Source organism: Myodes glareolus, chromosome 19 (genome assembly GCF_982192425.1).
Source record: "Myodes glareolus chromosome 19, mMyoGla1.1, whole genome shotgun sequence".
Taxonomy (NCBI): domain Eukaryota; kingdom Metazoa; phylum Chordata; class Mammalia; order Rodentia; family Cricetidae; genus Myodes; species Myodes glareolus.
The window spans coordinates 47,491,965-47,511,398 of record NC_142044.1 but is presented as its reverse complement, the minus strand read 5'-3'; the positions used below and the strand labels follow the sequence as shown (position 1 = coordinate 47,511,398).

Genomic DNA, 19,434 nt, shown 5'->3' with positions numbered 1-19,434 from the left:
ATAAAATCCTTGGCTTGCATTTCTCAATTATCCTAAAGACATTGCTTCATTTTTTTTTCAATAATTTAAATTTTATATGCACTGGTGTTTTTGTCTTTATGTATGTATGTGTGAGGGTGTCAGATTCCCTGGAAATGGAGTCACAGACAATAGTGAGCTGCCATGTGGGTGCTGGGAATCAAACCCAGGTCTTCTGGAAGAACGGTCAATGATCTTAACCACTGCGCCACCTCTCCCACCCACAATGTTTCATTTTCATCTGAAGTAAAATGTCAAAAAAATCCGATATGCAGGGTGGAGAGCTGGCTCAGCAGTTGAGAGAGCTTGCTGTTCTTCCAGAGGACCTGGGTTCAATTCCCACATCCATGCTGGGTGACGTCTAACACCCAAAACTCTAGCTTCATGGGATCCAGTGACTTTCTTCTGGCCTGTTAGAGCATCCATGTGCACATGCATGTGTATGCACACACATACATAAATAAAAATAAAAACAAATTTTTAAAAAACTGATACATTTGCCAATGCACATGTGCATACACACTCAAACTCACATATACATGCACACATGTGCACATGAACGTGCACATATTTGAAGCTCTTCCAAAGGACTTATTTACTAAGGAATTTGCTTGAGTCCACCAGTGAAGCAGATAAAGGATTTCTGTGTCTATAAAGATTTTTCTCACTGTTTTATTTTACAAAGCACTGAACAGACAAAAATTATTGGCAGATCTAGATAGGGTTAGAAATTAGAATCTATAGAATTAGATATGTAAAAACAGCGGGGAAATGGGGTCCTTAATTGAAATCATATTTATCTGAGAAAAACAATGTTGAAATCAAGATGCTGACCTTGGACTTCAAGGGTAAAAATTCCCAATTCAGTATGAGTGATCAGATGATGCCATTCGAATGACTGATTCTTACAGATCCTACTTGGCTTGTGAAAATTCTATATAATTTTTTAAACCCCAAACTACAGGTTTTCTAAAAAAACCAATTACCTTAATCTAATCTCCAATAGTCTATTTAACTTTTTCTTCATTTTTACTTTTGTGTTTATGGGTGTTTTGCCCAAGTGTATGTCTATACACCACATGCATACAGTGCCCACCAAAGCCAGAAGAGGGTGTAGGGTGTCAGATCCCCTGGAACTGGAATTACAGACAATCGTTGGAGACTATATGGATGTTATGAATCAAACTTGGTTCCTTTGAAGTACAGCCAGTGCTCTTAACTACAGAGCTATCTCTCTAACCCCTCATAGATTTTTAAATAAATAAACACACACACACACACACACACAATAGTTATTTGGGTAAGTAAACAACAACAACAAACTTCATGCAGGGACCCACACTCATGTACTTGCTGCCTATTCACAGATACAGAAGAGCCAAGTATGGGGGTGACTAAGGAGGTCTGGAGCACAAGTGTGCACCTCTGGTGGCTAAGTGCATAATTGTTAGCTCTGCGTTGTCTAAGCTCCACGGGTGATCATTGGGATAATGTCAGCTGGAAGAAGGTATGAACCTCATCAGTTGATTGACTGCCTCAAGCTCTTCTACTAAACCAGCTGGTTTTCTCATGTGAGCAACCAAATGACACTGTTTGCCCGGTTTAAGGGTGGATGCTACTTAATAACTAAAAATAAGTTCATGGAAAAATTTCTCAGAGCCATCCCAATGGCTTTGGCACTTTCTCTATGGGCCAGGGGGAATGACAGAGGTTGCCTAGTGTATTGCTTTCTTGATACCCAACAAGAAGCAACCCGAGGAACATTAGGTTTATTTGGGCTCATGGTTTGAGGCTACAGATCATCAAGGTGGGGTAGACATGGCCCAGGAGTAGCTCCCAGCTGTGGAAACAGGAGCCTAGGCTGCTTGCACACATCTGGGTAGAGCAGGAAGGTGAGAAGGGGGAATGCTGGCTCTAATATCCTACCTCCCATTCAGACCAGGGCCCCAGCCCAGGAGATAGTACCACCCACAATGAGGGTGGGGCCTCCTCAGTTGATCCTCCAAATGGCCCCAGAGGCCTATCTCATCAGTGCCTGAGGTGTTTAATTCAATCAAGGTGGCAATCAAAATTAACCATTACAAGGTGACTTACGTTCCTTTCTTAGGTGTCCATAGTTTGTTTGTTTGTTTTTTCCTACCTGGTAAAGTCCAATAATTTTACGAAACAGTCTTTGTGTTAGTTTTTCTGAATTCATCTTGGGTATGTGACATGTTCTTCCTATTACACAGCTTATTTTTAATTGATGTGACCTTTTTTTGTCAGTTATCACTTACAATACTGACTTTTTTTCTGTATAGAGTTATCACAGATTTTTTTTTTTAACAATAAGAATTCAGAGATGCCTATTATCTGCATGCTGGACCTTCTCTGCATACCTTCAGCATTCCCTGTCATGCTGGAAGTGCTCTGCATACAAAGACCCCTGTCATCTGCAGGCCGGACCTGCTTTGTGCGCCTTGACTATCTGTTACTTTTCCTTAATACTTTCCTCTCATTGTTCTTCTGCTTTGCTTCTCTGTTGCTATGATACAACATTAGGACCAAAAGTAACTTGGGTGGGGCGAGTGATTTGGCTTACTGCTTCAGGACACAATCATCCATCATTGGGGAACTTGGGGCCAGAACTCAAGACAGGAACCAGGGAAGGATGTGGCTTGCTGGCTCACTTGTAGGCTCATGCTCAGCCAACTTTCTTATACAGCTCAGGGCCACCTGTCCAGGGGATGGTGTCGCCCACAGTGGGCTAGGCTCCCCTTTATCACAGACTAACTTAATAAAGACAATTACTCAATTTTTCCCAGGTTATTCTAGACTGTGTCAAGTTGACAGTGCTAACCAGGGCATTAACATTATTTCTCTTTTTATTTTTCTCTTTTTCTAATTTGTTTTTCTTTAATGTTTATTTTTGTCCCATTTTTCATCATTTATTTTTATTAAATAATTTATTTAACATATTAAAAATGACACATTAAACTGATATCCTTTTTATGTTTTAAATTCTAATTCATATTTTTCTTCCATGTTTTAGTCTTTTTCTGAACATTTTTGGCTTATTTCACGATGGTATTTTTTTGTTGGTTGTGGTTTTTTTTCTATTGTTGTTGCTGTTGTGTTCTGAGACCCAGGAGACAGGGTCTCACTCTCTGGCAGCTCTCTTTCCTCAGCCTTGCAAATGCCAGCCAGATAGGTGTGAACTACCATGAGCTGCTGCATAGTAGAGCTGTGTCTTTCAAATGAGTTTTCCACACTTAAGGGACATCATACGGGCTCATCATCTTTGTTCTTAAAGGACACAGAGGCTAGAACTTCAGTGTGTGAATTTAAGGACACTGTGATGCTATCCCTTCAAAGGCATGTCAAGCACCAGCCCCTAATAGCTCAGAAAATGACCTTATTTGGAAGCAGGGTCATTGCAGCTGTAATGAGCTAGGATGAGGTCCCAGCAGAGCAGGTGGACCCCCAATCCAGGAGGACATCAGTTCTCCTAGGAAGAGACCCACGACAAAGACATATGAGGCGAAGGCCGTGTGATGGCGCAGGAAGAGCTAGAGGGTTATTAGTATAAACCAAGGCATGCTGAAGGTGGCAAGCAAGTCGCCGAAGGCTGTCCACAGCCATTCCCCTCCACTTCCGATGGAGCAGAGCGTGGCAAAGACATACATGGGAAATAACAGACACCTACTATAAGCCACCTAGCTCACAGACCTTTGCTATGGAAACTAGTAAATAGACTCTGACCCTGATGCTTTTAGGTTGGTCGTCTACATGAGGAATTCACTTTCCTGGCATTTAAGGTCGGTACAGTCTGTAGTCACATTTCTGACCTCCTGAAGCCCCCTAGTCTGCGGCCTCTGAGGTTCCCTCTCTGACATGCCTCGACACAGTCTGGGACCTTCCTCTTCTGCAGCGTCTGCTGTCACCGTCAATTCTCTATTCTGTTTCCACAAGCTCTCCCTAGGGAGAGACCCGGCCACTAAGGAAAGCCTGGGCAGCTCAGTCCCTAGGCTCCAGCCTAATCCAGCCCCATCGTGGGTTTCCCACACACCTTGCCCACTGGGGTGGGGAGTGAGAGGCAGCTATCAGGTACTCTGAGCTCCCAATTAACCTACCGCTCTTGCCAGGCATGTCCAGGGGCTATTCGGGATTCCCCAGTATTTTTTCAGCCATTTTCCACAGATTCCACCCACACGCAGAGGCCCTGACTTATATTTGGGGAGTGTGTGGAGATGCCTTGCTACTTTGTTTCGCGGTGAGTATTTTCCATGGATTTTTAATCTTCCTGCCTAGTCTTTCTGAGTGTTTTGGGGGAAGGATCCAGAGAACTTCAAAAAACTCAGCCTGCATCTCTCGGGCGGCCCATTCCGCACATACTTCTGCCTTTTAAATTTTTCTTGCCTTTTTATTTTATGGTTGTTTTGCGTGCATGTATGTATGTCCACTACATGCAAGCGAGGCTAAGGAGGTCACAAGAGGACATCAGATCCTCAGGGAATACAGTTACAGCTGGTTGTGAGCTGCCCCACGGATGCTCTGGAAGAGCGACCAGTGTTCTTAACCCTGAGTCATCTCTCCAGCCTCTACTACTACGTTTTATCTGCTGTGCTCTGTCCCACTGTGCAGTGCCTCCTCCTTTTGCTGACAGAGTATCTTGCTGTCACTCTTGGGAACTGTGGAATGGCGACAAACCTTCAGAGCCATCCAATTCCAGGAATGTTCCTTCTTCATCCTAGGTGGTACAACTCAAGACAGACCCTAGACCAGGCTATAAGCCCCAGTGCTGCTCCAGGTAGACACCAGCAGTGGGGTTCGGGGCAATTTACCTAAACTGTGTGATTCTGTATCCTGCTCACCAAGCAGGGACATGAATAGAGTTTGATTCCCACAGCTGCAGTGAGATAGAACAAGCAAATTATCTTCATTGGAAGTAGGGTCTTGGGAAAGCATTGGGCCCACTGTGAGTACCATGCATCATCACAATACTGACAAATTATCTTTTCTCCTTGGGTACTTGATTTACCACATTGACAAAGTGAGATAATCATAAGCCTTAGAGTCATAGTTGCTTCTTCTATTAGTAACCAGAGATATATTCAAACCCAAAGAGCCCTAATCTCCCACTTACATCAAGAACCAAAGGAGTCTTTGACTACCTCCCACCAGAAAGGCAATGCTCACAGCCCACCAGCTAGATACAGACACAGCCTCATAAGCTACTTCATAGACCCTTCAGAGCATCCGCAAGGTGGCCCTGGATGCTCTGCGCGGAGGCAAGCAAAGCCAGGGCAGAATCTGTGTACAGGAAGCAGGAGGCAGAAGACCCAGGGACCCGCTCTTGTTTTTCCTGCACCATCTGGTCTCTCAGCAGCAAGAGCTGGGAACAATGCTCTACATCGGAGAGAAGCTTTTCAGAAGTGGGAGTGGGCGGGTGAGATAGCTCAGTAAGAGTGCTTGCTGCTCTTCCAGAGGACCTGAGCTCAGTAACCAGAACCCACGTTGGGCGGCTTAAAATCACATGTAAACTCCATCTTCGGGGGAACCCAGTGACTTCTTCTGGCCTCTTGTGTGTACCCATACCACCCCTCTCTCTTGCACACACACACACACACACACACTAAAGATTGTCTTAAAAATAAAGAGGTGGGGGCACCCCAAAAGAGCTCAAGCAGAGGTAGTGACACACTTGAAGACACTGTGGAGGGGACTGTGACAAGCCATGGAAGGTTGCTAAATAGCCTCTGAGATCCCTGTAACACCCACCCAGTCTTCAAAATCCTGTGCCCATGAGAACAAAAGTGCCCCTTTGCCTGAATAATCTGGGCCATGATGACTGCCAGACTAAGACCTTCAGACCCTCTCCATTCCAACAAGAATAAGTTCCTTACAGACCTTTGCTGGCTTCACTGAAGACATACTTGAGCTAAACCTTGAAAATGCTATCCATCCATCAATCCACCTACATACCCACCCATCCTTTCAACCATCCATTCTTCTTTTATCCACCCATCCATCCATTCATCCATCACCCATTCACCCATTCTCCCACCCACCCATCCTATCAAGTTTCCCACTTATTTACTGAGTGGCTTCTTGGGACCAAAAAGCCCAAACTAACTACAAACACTACCCCTTCATTCAAAAGTCCCAACCTAGCAGGTACAACAAAAAAGTTGTCAACTTTAAGATACCAGGGTAAATGCTCCGAGGAAGAATGCCTGGGGCCAGGGAGTGCCAATCAAGAAAGGGTTCACCTAGGAGAAGACTTTCGAGCTAAGTCTGTAAGAGGGAAGGCAGTTGGCAGAAAGAAGGCAAAGCTCAGGCTGAAGCTGCCCTATGGCCCAGGACACAGCAAAGGGCATGAGTCAAGGAGGGGGAGCTGCAGCTGAGAGGGTAGGCTAGGGCCGATCACACTGGGAACAGAAACCCTTCAAGGGTTTAGACTTCATGATCTAGAAAAAGAGATCCAGAGAGGGTTCCAAGGAGGAACTGAACAGTGAGACTAACCCTTCAACATCCTCTGATGTGGCTTGGTGCATACCCTGCGAGAGAGGCAGCTCGAAGGCAACCCAGGACCCACGTATCAGAGCAAGGTTTGGGTGATGGAGGGGGAAACACGGAGAGGACTGGATAGAAAGGTTCAGGTCAGGCAGAGAGGCAGCTGCTGCCCCTGTACAAGGCAGAGGTCAGTGCACACTGTCTTCCCCTCCATCCGTGGGGAACATACCCCAGCGCTCTACAGATGATCGGAGGCCCTGAGGGTCCTTCAGAGTCCTTCACTCCTGCCCACTCTTCTTCAGGTCTGAGCAGAGATAGCACTAGTAGTCAGATCCACTGAAAGACTGAAAACTTAAGCCAGTTTGGTGGTTTGAATGAATACAGCCCCCATAAGCTCACAGGGAGTGGCACTATGAGGAAGTGTGGCCTTGTTGGAGTAGGTGTGGTCTTATGGGAGGAAGTGTGTCACTGGGGCGGGGCTTTGAGGTTTCAGAAACTCAAGCCAGGCCCAGTGCCACTCTCTCTTCCTGCTGCCTGCCATCCAGATGTAGAATTCTCAGCTACCTCTCAAGCATCATGCCTAGACATACCACCATGCTTCCCACCAAGATAATAGCAGATTAAACCTCTGAACTGTAAGCCAGGTAAGCCACCCCCAATTAAGTTCCTTTATGAGAGTTGCTGTGGTCATGGTGTCTCTTTACAGCAATAGATGCCCTAAGTGAGCCAGTATTGGCGGAATCACCATTTTCTCAATAGACACAGAGTAACTGGTGTGTACTGGGCACCTTGCCAGAAGACCAAGATAGTCACGGAATAAGACAGACCCAGTCCCTGCCTTTGTAGAATCTCTTAGATGGCAAGGAAAACAAATCTAGAGAACAGAAACAAACATCTCAGACTGTTCTAAGCACCACAAAGATAATGTTGTAAGCAGGAAGGAGGAAGCACAACCTGGGGTGTTAGGCAAAGCTCCCATAACAGTGAGGCTATGGTGTGTGTGTCCCCCAAGGCTTCATGTGTTGACATTTAACCCTTGTTGAGGTATTAGGAGAGTGGGTATTCTCTCCAGCTACAATACCTAGAGACGGGGTCTGAGGAGGGTGGCTGGGATTACAGTCCTTACAGTGGAGCCCCCATAAATCCTGGAGGCTTCAGAAGACAAGACAGATGTTGATACGTGCTCCATCTCTGCACATGACAGCCTGAGACCCAACAGGACTCTACCAGCATGAAGGGCCATCATCAAATGAAGACTCTTGACCTTGTTGTCCCATAGCTAGAAGCCAAGTAAGAAGCTCAACAACCATCTTTTCTTCAGGAAGTTACCCAGCCTCCTGTAGTTTGTTATCATAATAAAAACATAGACTAATACAGCTGAAGAGGAAAGCCCACTTAAACTGAGGTTTAACCAGCTTTCAGGGTAAGGGTATAAAATTCCATTTCGGCTTAAAGGATGTGAGCAACGGGAGAGTAATCTGAGGTCAGGATGGATTGTCACCCGAAGATGAAGCTGTACCCACCCTTGAAAATCCCACAGAGGACAGATTGCTTGGTGGCTAAGAGCACTGGCTGCTTTTTCAGAGGACCTAGGTTCAGCTCCTAGCACATCCATGGAGATTCACAATGTCTGCAACTCTAACTCCAGGCATGCATTCTGACCTCCACCAGGCATGCGTTCAATGCACGCACATACATGCGGATAAAACACACACTTTTTAAAAAAAAGAACAGAATAGGAGCCACAACTACATACAATGGATGCCATGAAGGATTTCAGGCACATTCCTCGACATGCTCCAGTTTCTGAGCAGAGAATGAACTGTGGGGCGTGTCGAGTGGATGCCAGGAGACCTGCAGAAGCTGGCTTGGCTGGACTCATGATGGAGAACATACAGCCAGGAGGATCAGGACTCACAGTGGAGGAACTGTGATGGACCAGAATAGGCAGAGTTGTGGGGCTGGGACACATATATCACCTGTGTGATCGTGGGCAAATCACACAGACTCTCTGAGTATCCACAAAGACAATGCAGACTGACATATACACAAAATATCTGACAGACACTTTATGGTTCCCAGCCAGCAACACAACAGTGCTGGCCTTTGCCTCCTCTTGGCACAGCACTGGGGTTCAGTAAAGGCCAATGCGTTCATTTATAATTTACCCAAAAGCTTCATCCAAAAAGTATCAACTGTGTTTACTGCTTTCCCAGACCAGAAGGTTAGATATACACCCAGCCTTGGTGATCCTAGAAAGAGCCCCTGTGGCCCGAAGGCCTACTTCCTCAGGCTAGCTTGGTCACACAGGTCAATTCCTAAGAGCCAAGCCCTTCCCTTTCTTGTGGGCTGGTTCTGTGTCTGAAAGATGAAGGAGGCAGAGCTGAGGTATCTCTGTGGGTGAGGGCCCTTTCTCAGCCATCAGTGCTACCTGTTGGGGTAACACAGCAGGAAGAGACAGTGCATAGGTATAGACCTGGCTCAGCCTCACTCTTCCCTTGCCTGGGATGTCTGGTGGTACAATGAGGAGCCTATTGCTGGGGTTCTCAGGTACCCAGACCTTATGAAAGGTATTCCCCGGTCACCTGTGAGGGAACCAATTCTGGAAGAGGCTCAGTTTACCCCAGGAGAGAAAAAGCACAGAGATCCCTGTCCACGCCCAATAAAACCAAGGCACAAGAGGCATGCTGTGTGGGACGGCCGCTGGGACTTTATTAGAACTCCAAGGGCAGGAGAGCGACAGCAGGGGGTGCCCAGAGCCAAGCAAGCACTCAGAGCTCTGCAGACACAAAGATATAAAGCTTGGCCACAAAGGAGCTGACTGTGCCGTGGCGATAGAGATCCATCTTGACGGTCAGGAGCAAGTCCCTGGGCTCGGGGATGGGCTTGGTGAGGGCCACCACCCCACTGTGGTGGCTCACCTTTCGAGTGGTGAAAAAGCCCTCCTCATTGCCGGCGGTGATGGCCAGCTGCATGCTGTCCCCAGGGACAGCACTGGAAGGGCCCATGCGGAAAACCACTGCGGGCACTTGGATGTTGGTGGGGAAAGAGAGGTGGTAGTAGGTTATTCTCAGAGGCAGCCTGGGGCACTCCTGGTTCTCATGGCAAGGCAAGCGCTCACAGCGGCTGAAAGACAAGTGGACAGAGAGACAGGAAGAGGGTTAGCGCCACCTCAGCAAGCAGAGAAACAACAGAGTGTGGGCAAGCGCGGCTCGCTGGGCGGGACCTCCTGCTACCCTTCTGGCTAACACAGCCAGCACAAAGAGCACCCTCACTCACCTCGGGGAGGTGCTGTAGACCTCCAGGCCATAGACTCGGGTACCAGCCTCTTCCAACACCCTCTGGGGGCACTGGCGGCTGGGGTCAAGCCATACCCAGCGTGAGATGTGTCCCCTTCTCAAGACAGAGAACCACCTTGGGCACACTAGGCAAGGGCCTCACCCAGACAGTGGCCAAGGGCATGAAGAACTCCTGGGTGGGTCGAGAGACTACCCAGAGATCATTATGGACATTGGCATTTATTGGACATGGGGCTAATCCTCATACATTCACTAGCGCCATCACTACCAGTGTTTAAGACGGTGGCCTGAGAGCCATTTGTCAGATGAGGAAACAGGTTCAGAGAAAGCCACAGAGTGAGGGAAGAAGCCGAGTCTATGCTCAGGGATGAGGTCCGCTTCCCAGTCCTTGTCATTCAGCTTTAGACACCTGCTGCAGGTCATCCACAGAGACAGAGCGGGGCTCAGAATGGAGATGTGACAGCTGCTAATATCCCGTGACAAGACTGAACTTCCCGTGGAGGATGGAGACAGATCCTAACTTCCTGTGTGGTGGAGATGAAAAAGGTCTCACTTCCCGTGCAGGATGGAGACAGGTCCTAACTTCCTGAGTGGTGGAGATGAAAAAGGTCTCACTTCCCGTGGAGGATGGAGACAGATCCTAACTTCCTGTGTGGTGGAGATGAAAAAGGTCTCACTTCCCGTGCAGGATGGAGACAGGTCCTAACTTCCTGAGTGGTGGAGATGAAAAAGGTCTCACTTCCCGTGGAGGATGGAGACAGATCCTAACTTCCTGTGTGGTGGAGATGAAAAAGGTCTCACTTCCCATGGAGGATGGAGACAGATCCTAACTTCCTATGTGGTGGAGATGAAGGCAGGGTCTCACTTCCTGTGACAGGTTCTAACTTCCTAGACAAAGAAAGGCCCTACTTTCTTGCGTGGCAGAGATGACAACAGATGCTCCCTTCCTATAACAGAATGGAGACATGCACTAACGCCCTTGTAGGAGAGGTTACGACAAAACGTGACAGGATGTAGGATGAAGACAGCCCTGACTCTGTGACAGGAACTGACCTCTTGTGATAGGGTGAGGATCATTTTCTTAGTCACTTCTAATTACAGACCCTAACTTCCTACAACAGGATGGAGACAGAGAGTACATTCCTGGGACAGGATGTTGGCAGGAAATGAACTGTGTTCTACGTCCTGAATACCAGGCCCAGCACATTGTGAAGGCAGCGTGACAGAGTCTTAAAAAGAAGCAGAGACAAGATGTCACGCCCCATAGGACTTGGCCAAGTCCTTCTCAGGAAGTTCTGCCATTTTGACTGGGTTTGGATTCTCCACTTGGGGGTATTTTCTCTCCTGGTCTTCCATCAGATTTCTCCTTTGGCTTCCTAGGCCTCCATTTCTTGTCTTGGTTTATACCACATTTGACAGTTCTTGTGCACGGCGTTTCTGTTTGCATCTTATCGGAAACTTATCAGGGCTGTTAGGAAGCCTTTCATCTATTTGACTATTCACCAGTCTGACTCTAAGAAAGGAACAGTCCTACAAGTAAGAGCCATGGTGATATAACAGGAGATGACCGTGCACGCTAAAGAGAGCAGATTCTGGGAGGGAGAGCCTGGAGCCGTTGTAGTAGGGAAAAAGGTGGGCATGGGCATTGAGGAAAGATGTTACCCCTAGAGATGTCAGGGACCAGGTAAATGGGGGTGTTGCACATGATCAGGAGATCTATGATGAGATGATTGGGAGCAGGGAGGGCAGTGAAGAGTCAGGGAGGCTTCTGGGGTCCATGAGCTCTGTTCCTCTGGGGTGTCAATGGCAGTAAGAAGCAAATGTGAGTTTCAAAGTCAGCTTATCTCCCTTAAGAGGCTACATGCATGCATGCAAGGACACACATGTATGACAGAAGGGGGGCATGATGCTAGTTCATGTGCTTCAGGAATCGTCTGAACAGGTCTGGTCAGTAGGTGGTGCTACAGTCTCCTTCACGGAATTTAGCTTTCCCACTTGCCCTGTGGGGCCCTCTGCTGACCAAAGACTAGGTCTTGATTTGCAAAATAAGCACCGCAAACGTGAAGGCAAGCACTGTGAGGCCTTCATGATGTCCTGGTCCAGCCCCCACAACCATCACATCTCAGAGATGTGGATGCTGTTATCCATCAGAAGAGAACCCAAGTCCTCCCTGGAAAGAGGGGCATGGGCTGGCTCTTTTTAGGCCACTCACTTCCCAGGCGGGGTGGTGGCTCTTTGGCTTTATCCCCTGTGCCAGCACTTTGTAAATGGTCACTGTACAGGTCGGCTTGGTCCTTGATTTCCCTTCTCTGCCCCAAATTTCATCAAAACATCCTAGAAGTCATAACTACCGTGTGTGGCAAACTGCTGGTCAGACTAGGGACAGCAAGGAAACCTGGTAGCTGAATCACCCAGATTGTGTGTGTGTGTGCGTGAGTGTGTGTGCGTGAGTGTGTGTGTGTTAGAGGGGTGTCAGTCATCACTGAATCAATTACAGAGCAGGGTAAAGGGAAGCTGAACCTGGGACCTGCCCTGCGCAGGGACCACATAGCACCCACAGACACATTCCCTCCTGATATATGCATTACAGTACAATGTACCCCAATTCTCCAGTTCAACATCTTTGACAGTAGTACCTCAAGTTTTGTGAAAATAATCAGAAGCCAGTACAGATGAGAGACAAAAGCCAAGAAAAAGGCTGCTGTACCACCCCTGTGATCATCTGCTGACATCTCCATCACATGAGCCATTTGTCATTCCTGAGAGAGGCCTAGGACCTGGCCCAGTCCCTCTTGACCTCTGGGACCACAGCTTTTCACTTATGCCACTTTCCCAAGTCACAGCACCCAGAGCCACCCAGCTTCATGACTGATCTTACAACCATCCTCCAGGGTGGCTCTACAGAGGGGCAAAACGATGTATCCAGCCCTACTGAATACTAAAGACAGCCTTGAACACAGAAGTAATCAGCACTCTGCAGTTAGGACCTTAGCTACCTGGGCATGTCCATGGGACTCATTTGTGGCTTGTGGCCCTGGCTTGCTGGGTCGGGCTCCTGGGTAGCCAGGACTATCATAGGAGAGAAGGAATCTGCATGAAGTGAGAGAGGGTCTGAGGCCGAGGGGGGGGTAGAGAGGGGGGAGACTGGAAGGTGGAGAAGATTGATTCCCACATCTTACCCATCATGATTCCAGAACAAGCTGCCCCTGTGGAGCATGAACCGCAGGAGAGCCACCCACTGATTCCTTTGTATATACACGTATGGCATATGTGTGTGCACATGCATATGGATGCCTAAGGTTGAAGGTTGTCACCTTGTGTCTTTTCCGATTGATCTCTGCCTTATATAGCAAGGCAGGGTGCCTCACGTGAACTCAGAGCAGGACAATTTGGCTATTTAACTACTCAGCTTGCCATGGGAACCCACCATCTCCACGGATAAGCTGCTATGCCTACCTGGCATGGGTGCTAGGGATCCGAAATCCAGTTCTCAAACTTGCAGAGCAAGTGAGTCACCTGCTGAGCCCTCGGCTCATCCCTGTTCACCTTGTCTCTCCTTGAAACAGTGCCTCATGCAGTCATCGCTGATCCTGAACTCCTGATCTGCTTGCCTCTACCTCACCAATGCTGAGATCACAAGTGTTATGCCACGACATCCATTTCACGCCGTGTACTGTCTCCTTCCTAAAGGTCAGGGAATTAAGAGACCCAGGTTTCTGATGAGGAGAAACAGGCTTGTAGAATGGAAGCCTCTCCTCTAACATGTGTCAGGAAATGAGTTTCTTCTCACTAGCACCCCACCCCCGGCTAGGGTAAACAGCAGGGTGAAAACCTTCCACTGGAGACTCAGGCCTCGGCCCCACTTCCTCTGCCCAGCACTGGTCTCATAACTGGTCCATGCCTCCTCAACAGGGTCCATCAAAGGAGAAAGCTGTAACCAAAGAGACTCTGGTACAGCTGCCAGTCACAAAGTCATAATCATATGCCCTTCATATGCCATCTCTGGCTTTCCCATCCGAGAGTCAAGTGGCCTTAGACACAGCCTTGTCACCCACTGACCAGCAGAACAAAACTGATGTCACTCAAAAAGAATCTTGTCCTCTCACTTGTGCCTTGAGGAGAAGAATGGCCCACCACCCTCACCCCCACAACAGCTCAATGGGCAGACTGGGCTAGCACTGAGTCAGGTTCGCTACCTCTGATTATCAACATCTGACCAAGCAAGTAAGCTTGTACCATTTTACTTAAGTGGCCCAAAGTTGACCAAAGGCCACAGCACTGAGAAAGGCCAGGACCAGAAGCCCAGCCTTTCTACATTGCAGCCCAAGTCCTTGCATCCCCATATGGCCTCCCAGATTTACACACCATAACCAAAGAAGACCCAGCTTTCTTTTCCCCCAACAGTACTGCAGGAATAAGTGTGTCCTGGGATGCCTGCTCCTGCCCGCTGGGCAGAACCCAGGGTGAGGTCTATGCAAAACAAGCAGAGGGAGGCTGTGCCCCAGAGTCATGCCTGCGGGGAACCCTACAGACCACCCCACCATTCCACCTTACAGCTTAGGACAGAAGTTCCAAGAAACCCAAGTCAGCATGACTAACAAACTGTGATCTATCTAGAATATCTCAGCATCTCCATAAAGCTTGAGTCTCTGCTTGGAAGAGGAGCGTTCCCAAGGGGTTCACTTAGGACTCCCCAAATCCTCAGCATAGACGACTCCACCTCCCCCATCCCTATCTCCGGCACTTAGTGACACACAGACAAAGGACAGAAAGTGTCACAGGAGGATGGCCATCTTCCCAGGATTGGAGCATCACCTCCCTTGTCCCTCTGTCCACATCCAGCCTGTTTTTATGAAGAATAGTTTCCTCTTCCAGTCCCAGAAACAGTGGGATGCGGCAGCTGTGACCTGGCGCATCAACCCCACACTGGCAGGAAATGCACCACAGGTGTCCCAGGGATACCCCCATTTCAGTGTGTGCAGGTCCCCAATCTCCCCCACTGCCTAACTCAGCTCCCACTGACCTTAATTCAAGTCTGGCCAACAACATCCTACCTATCTACCCCTCCCCTGGCCAGGTCGGCCTCTCTCCACTCTCGGGATCCTGTGTACTCTCTGTTCACTATCTGGCCTGTGCTCCTTGAAGTTCGCCCAATGGGCGGGACATCCATGGCCCATCGTCTACCCAGGAGCCTGTAAATACTCAGCCCACCAGCAGCTGGATTTTGCCCACCTTAGCAATCACTTCAGCGAGCAAGGTCAATCTGCCTCCCCACGGACTCGAATGTCCTGCCCTCAGCACAGGAGTTAGAAGTAACCATTACAACCACAGCCCAGCTTCTGGAATCCTCAAACCCAGTCATTTGTAATGGGAAACAGAAAGCGGCCTCAAACCAAGGGTGCATAGCTTTCTCGGTGACTCAGGACAGTCCTGCCATTGCAGCCAGGCTATTGCACAACTCGTGACCTCCTAGGGATGCGACACATTTGCAAATCCACTTCTGGAGTAGCTTTATCCTGACCCAGACACAGAGAGACACAAGGCACTTGGCAGTGCGGAGACAGGGTCTCAACAGGCAGCCCAGACTGTCCTCAAGCTGGTGATCATAGTGCTGGGATTGCAGGTCTGCATCAACACATCACAGAAGGTGGTAAGTTGGTGAGAAGATTAAAAACATGCCAGGGAAATACAGAAGGTCAGGGATAAGGGCAGGGTGGTAGGCAAGCAGTCCTAAGGTCAGAAAGAACTCAAGGTTTCCAGAGTAGAGCAAACTGGAAGCTGAACAGAATCTACAACAGAAAGGGCTCTCCCCGGGATCATACGTTGAACACGGGAGCCTGAAGCATCAGCAAAAGGAAACACTGACCACTGATCAGGCAGGGTGGCTGGCCAAGAGCCAAAGACAAGCACAAGGTCAAGAGATCACAATGAAAAACCCAGGCTGTCCAGCCATATGCTCGCTTTGAGCATTTCGGTGCTAGTGGTGAGGTCATCGATCCACACTCCTGGAATGAGCTCCCAGAGTGGAGCTTTCCCCACAGCAGGTAAATGAAGTTCTCTGGATAGAACTGAGATGACAGTGGTTGCAGTGGGAACCATGGCCTGGGAGTCCTCTAAACTCCCTAAGGAAGGAGTTCCTGGACATCGGAGAGGACACCACGGTGACCGGAGATTACAAGGGCACATAGTCAGTTTCAAGTATGGGACACAGGATACCCCATGCTGTTTCCACACATCACTATGCTAGATGGAATGCAGATGCCTTTAAAAGTCACCTTGAACCCTGGATTTTGGCCAAGAGAGTGACATTGTCACCTGCTCCTCCGGGTCAGCGTATTCTCACATAAGCATGTTATAGATGAAGTGACCAAGGTGTACCTCAATGGCAACATGCCCACAGTCCAAGACTCAGCTGCAGCTATCCCCATGGCCTCCCAAGGACAGTCTCACTGGCCCTCAAGAACCTCCCAACCAAGAATCAGCAGATTCTTAAGGCCAAATAGGAGAACACTATGGTCACAGCTTATGGGCCACCTGTTCATGCCCTGTGCTGGGCCTTTAGGAAACCCAATACAGACAGACGACAGTAGGTCCCAGAGACTTACGTGTCTGCGGAGCGGCGATAGTTCTCGGGGCATTCAAAGGACAGACAGCGGAAGCTGCCCTGGATGTTGAAGCAAGTCTCATTGATGGAGCAGTTGTGGATACCAGTCACACACTCGTCAATGTCTGTAGAGACCCAGAGACAGCGTGGTATAGGCTAAAGCCATGAAAGCCATCCCCACCCATGCAAACTGTGTATTAACATCCTGGAATTAACATCCTGGACCTCCATGGGAGCACCATCTGGTGTCAGACCCTCTGTTTATGAGACACAGAGAATTACAAAGATACTAGCTTATTCACAATCGTTTCAGTGGGGGTGTGCAACAAGATACTGTGTGAAGGGTGTTGGGACACCAGCAGGGATGACAATGTGTGTTGTTACAGTCCTCATCTTAGAAACGGTTCACGGAGCGTAAGGAATCAGGTCACAGTCACATGATCTATATAAGTGACACAGCCAAAATTTGAACCCACGCAAGTAGGCACCAGAATCTGGTGCTCCAACCACATACCACCTTCCCATGGCTCTCAAGGAACGCTACCCTGACCTCATGTGTGATTAGCTACATCTTGACAGTCAGGAAGGGTCTGAGCCTTTGGTCCCACATCACAGGTGAGGAAACAGGCCCTAAAAAGAAGCCATGCATCTTCCCTTGGGTCTCAGAGCAGTAACAAAAGTGGTTAGACAAGGGGACCAGGCCTGGAGATCCTGATACAGGGCCTGTAGCCTCTAGAGGTGGGGAAGCCCCTTATACAACATTCCAAGTGGGTGGGGTTCAGGGTTATCACCAAACATAGGCGGCAGCTGTTAAGAAAAGTCACGTGTCTGACTGTCACTGGCAAGAGCAACCCTTGCCAAGCTCAAAGACCACAGCTCAAGAATGTGGGTTTGTGGATTTAAAAACTAAACAAACAAACAAAAAAAAACCCCAAAAAAACTAACAACAACAACAAAAAACCTTTTTATTTGGAGGGTGGAGATAGGCATGTGCCGCAGCATGCATGTGAAGGTCAGAGAACAACTTGCAAGAATCTGTTTGCTCTTTCTACTGTGTGGGTCCCAGGGATTGAACTTGGAGTCATCAGGCTTGGCAACAAGAGTCTTATTCAATGAGCCATCTCGCCAGCTCAGGCATGTGTTTTTGCTGCTTCTGGGCAGTACTCCAGGCTGTGGTGAGGGACCTGCGCCAGGAGAGCAGAAAGCAGGACTATGGGGGTAAAAACAGTCCTGTCCGACCTCAGAGAAGTTGAGCGGGCCCCTTCCAGAGAATGTCACAGGCCCTGCCTTTGGCTGGCCACCTCCTTTGTTGGTGGTGGTGGTGGTATGTGTGCACGCACATGCGTGTGTGTGTGTGTGTGTGTGTGTGTGTGTGTGTGTGTGTGTATTGGAGGGGTTATGTACACAAACATGTGTGTGTGTGAGTGCCCATGCATGAATGTGTAGAGCATCAGGAATCTTCCTCTGCCATTCTCCACCCGCCCCCGCCTCAACCTGGTGCCCAGGACTTGGTCAGGTTGGCTGGTCAGACAGCTCCAAGGAAGTGGCTCTCTCTGCACCTGCAGTGCAGGGGTCACGAGTGCCCATCTTCACGTTCAGGACCTGGGATTCTCTGGAGCCTCTGGACTGCCAGCTCATGGGGGACTTGTGAAGGGGCCAGACAGCTTTGCCTGTGATATGCTCCTCGGACAGCTCCTGGTGTGAGCCAGAGGGCACACACAAGATCATTTGTCCACAAGCTTGTCCTCAGCATTGTCAGTAACCAAATGGGTGAATAGGGAATGACGGGGAACCCAGCAAGTTCTTAGGAAGGAAGGACAAATACAGAGACTCTACTAGCTCTCACCACCGAGCCCATGCCAGAGCTGACCCGATGCCAGAGCTGACCCTAGCCCACTAAACACCCACAATTGCTACAGTCCCCAGATACAGAGACCTCTGGCTTCTCATACCAGACCACAGTCAGCCCTTTGCAGGAGCAGAGGCACCTGACACCTGCTCACTTCTGTATCCTAGGACCTGGTTCAGTGCCTGTCTGTCCAATGACTGGGTGGGAGAATACACAATTAGACTAGACTGAGGACAGGGTCCCTGTGTCACTCTGCCAAGTGCCAAGAAGGACAGAGTGAGAGAGTTTGGGTGTTCTTACCTGACAGGACCTTCACAGAGCCCAGACAGCCCTGAGGACACCCTTGGTCTTCTGTGTGGGAAGCCGGGACACCTCTCCCTACTCCCTGAAATCATTCTCACCAGTGGCACAGTCCCTGCATCTGGGAAGCACATCTCCTCCAACACTGTGAAACTTGTCAAACGCATGGATGACCCCAAGGTAGACAGTCCGCCTCACTCACCTTGGCAGTTGCGACCATTGGGGGCTAGCCTGTAGCCAGATGAGGGGCAGCTGCACTGGAAGCTTCCGGGGACGTTGATGCAGCGGTAGGAGCAGATGTGGCCCCCGGTGGGCAGGGCACACTCGTCAATATCTGCAACAGCACAATCAGAGTCCTCCCTCAGGATCCAGCTCTGCTCCACAGCCACAGCAGCAGCTAGGCCACGGGGCAGCCCTGCATGGCCAGGCTGGGCTGGGAGGGCAACAGCATAGAACAAGCCAGGAACAGGCCTCGGGCACTGGGGCTGACGGTGGCCAAGAGACCATCATCACAGAAGGGGAAACTGAGGCCCAGGGAGGGGGTGGACTCTTCTAGGGATATATAGTCTTTTTTTCCCCTTTGGGTTTTTCAGGAAGGGTTTCTCTGTAGCTTTGGAGCCTGTCCTGGAACTAGCCCTTGTAGTCTAAAACTAGTATGGTGTGAAGTGTACAGAGAAGGAGAATAGAGGACAATTTGCTAATAAATAAATAAATAAAATAAATTTTAAAAAAGGCACCTAACCCAATCATCCAATCAAATATACAAAACTCACAGCACGTCACATGAAAGTACAGGCTGAGTCTCCCTCATCTGAAACGCTTGGGACCAGAAGGGTCTCAGATATTCCGGGACATTACTACTTACATAA

The 19,434-nt window shown here is 49.0% G+C and overlaps 1 protein-coding gene across 1 annotated transcript in view; it reads right to left on the bottom strand.

Annotated features, from left to right (window-relative positions):
- The window catches only part of Fbln1 (fibulin 1), an 82,200-nt gene that overhangs the window by 27,545 nt on the left and 35,221 nt on the right, over positions 1 to 19,434 (bottom strand). The window contains exons 13-14 of the mRNA XM_048444940.3: positions 18,768 to 18,899; positions 16,418 to 16,541 (exon numbers count right to left, since the gene is read on the bottom strand). Of these exons, the coding sequence (XP_048300897.3) occupies positions 16,418 to 16,541; positions 18,768 to 18,899 (256 nt within the window). The remainder of the gene's footprint in view (positions 1 to 16,417; positions 16,542 to 18,767; positions 18,900 to 19,434) is intronic.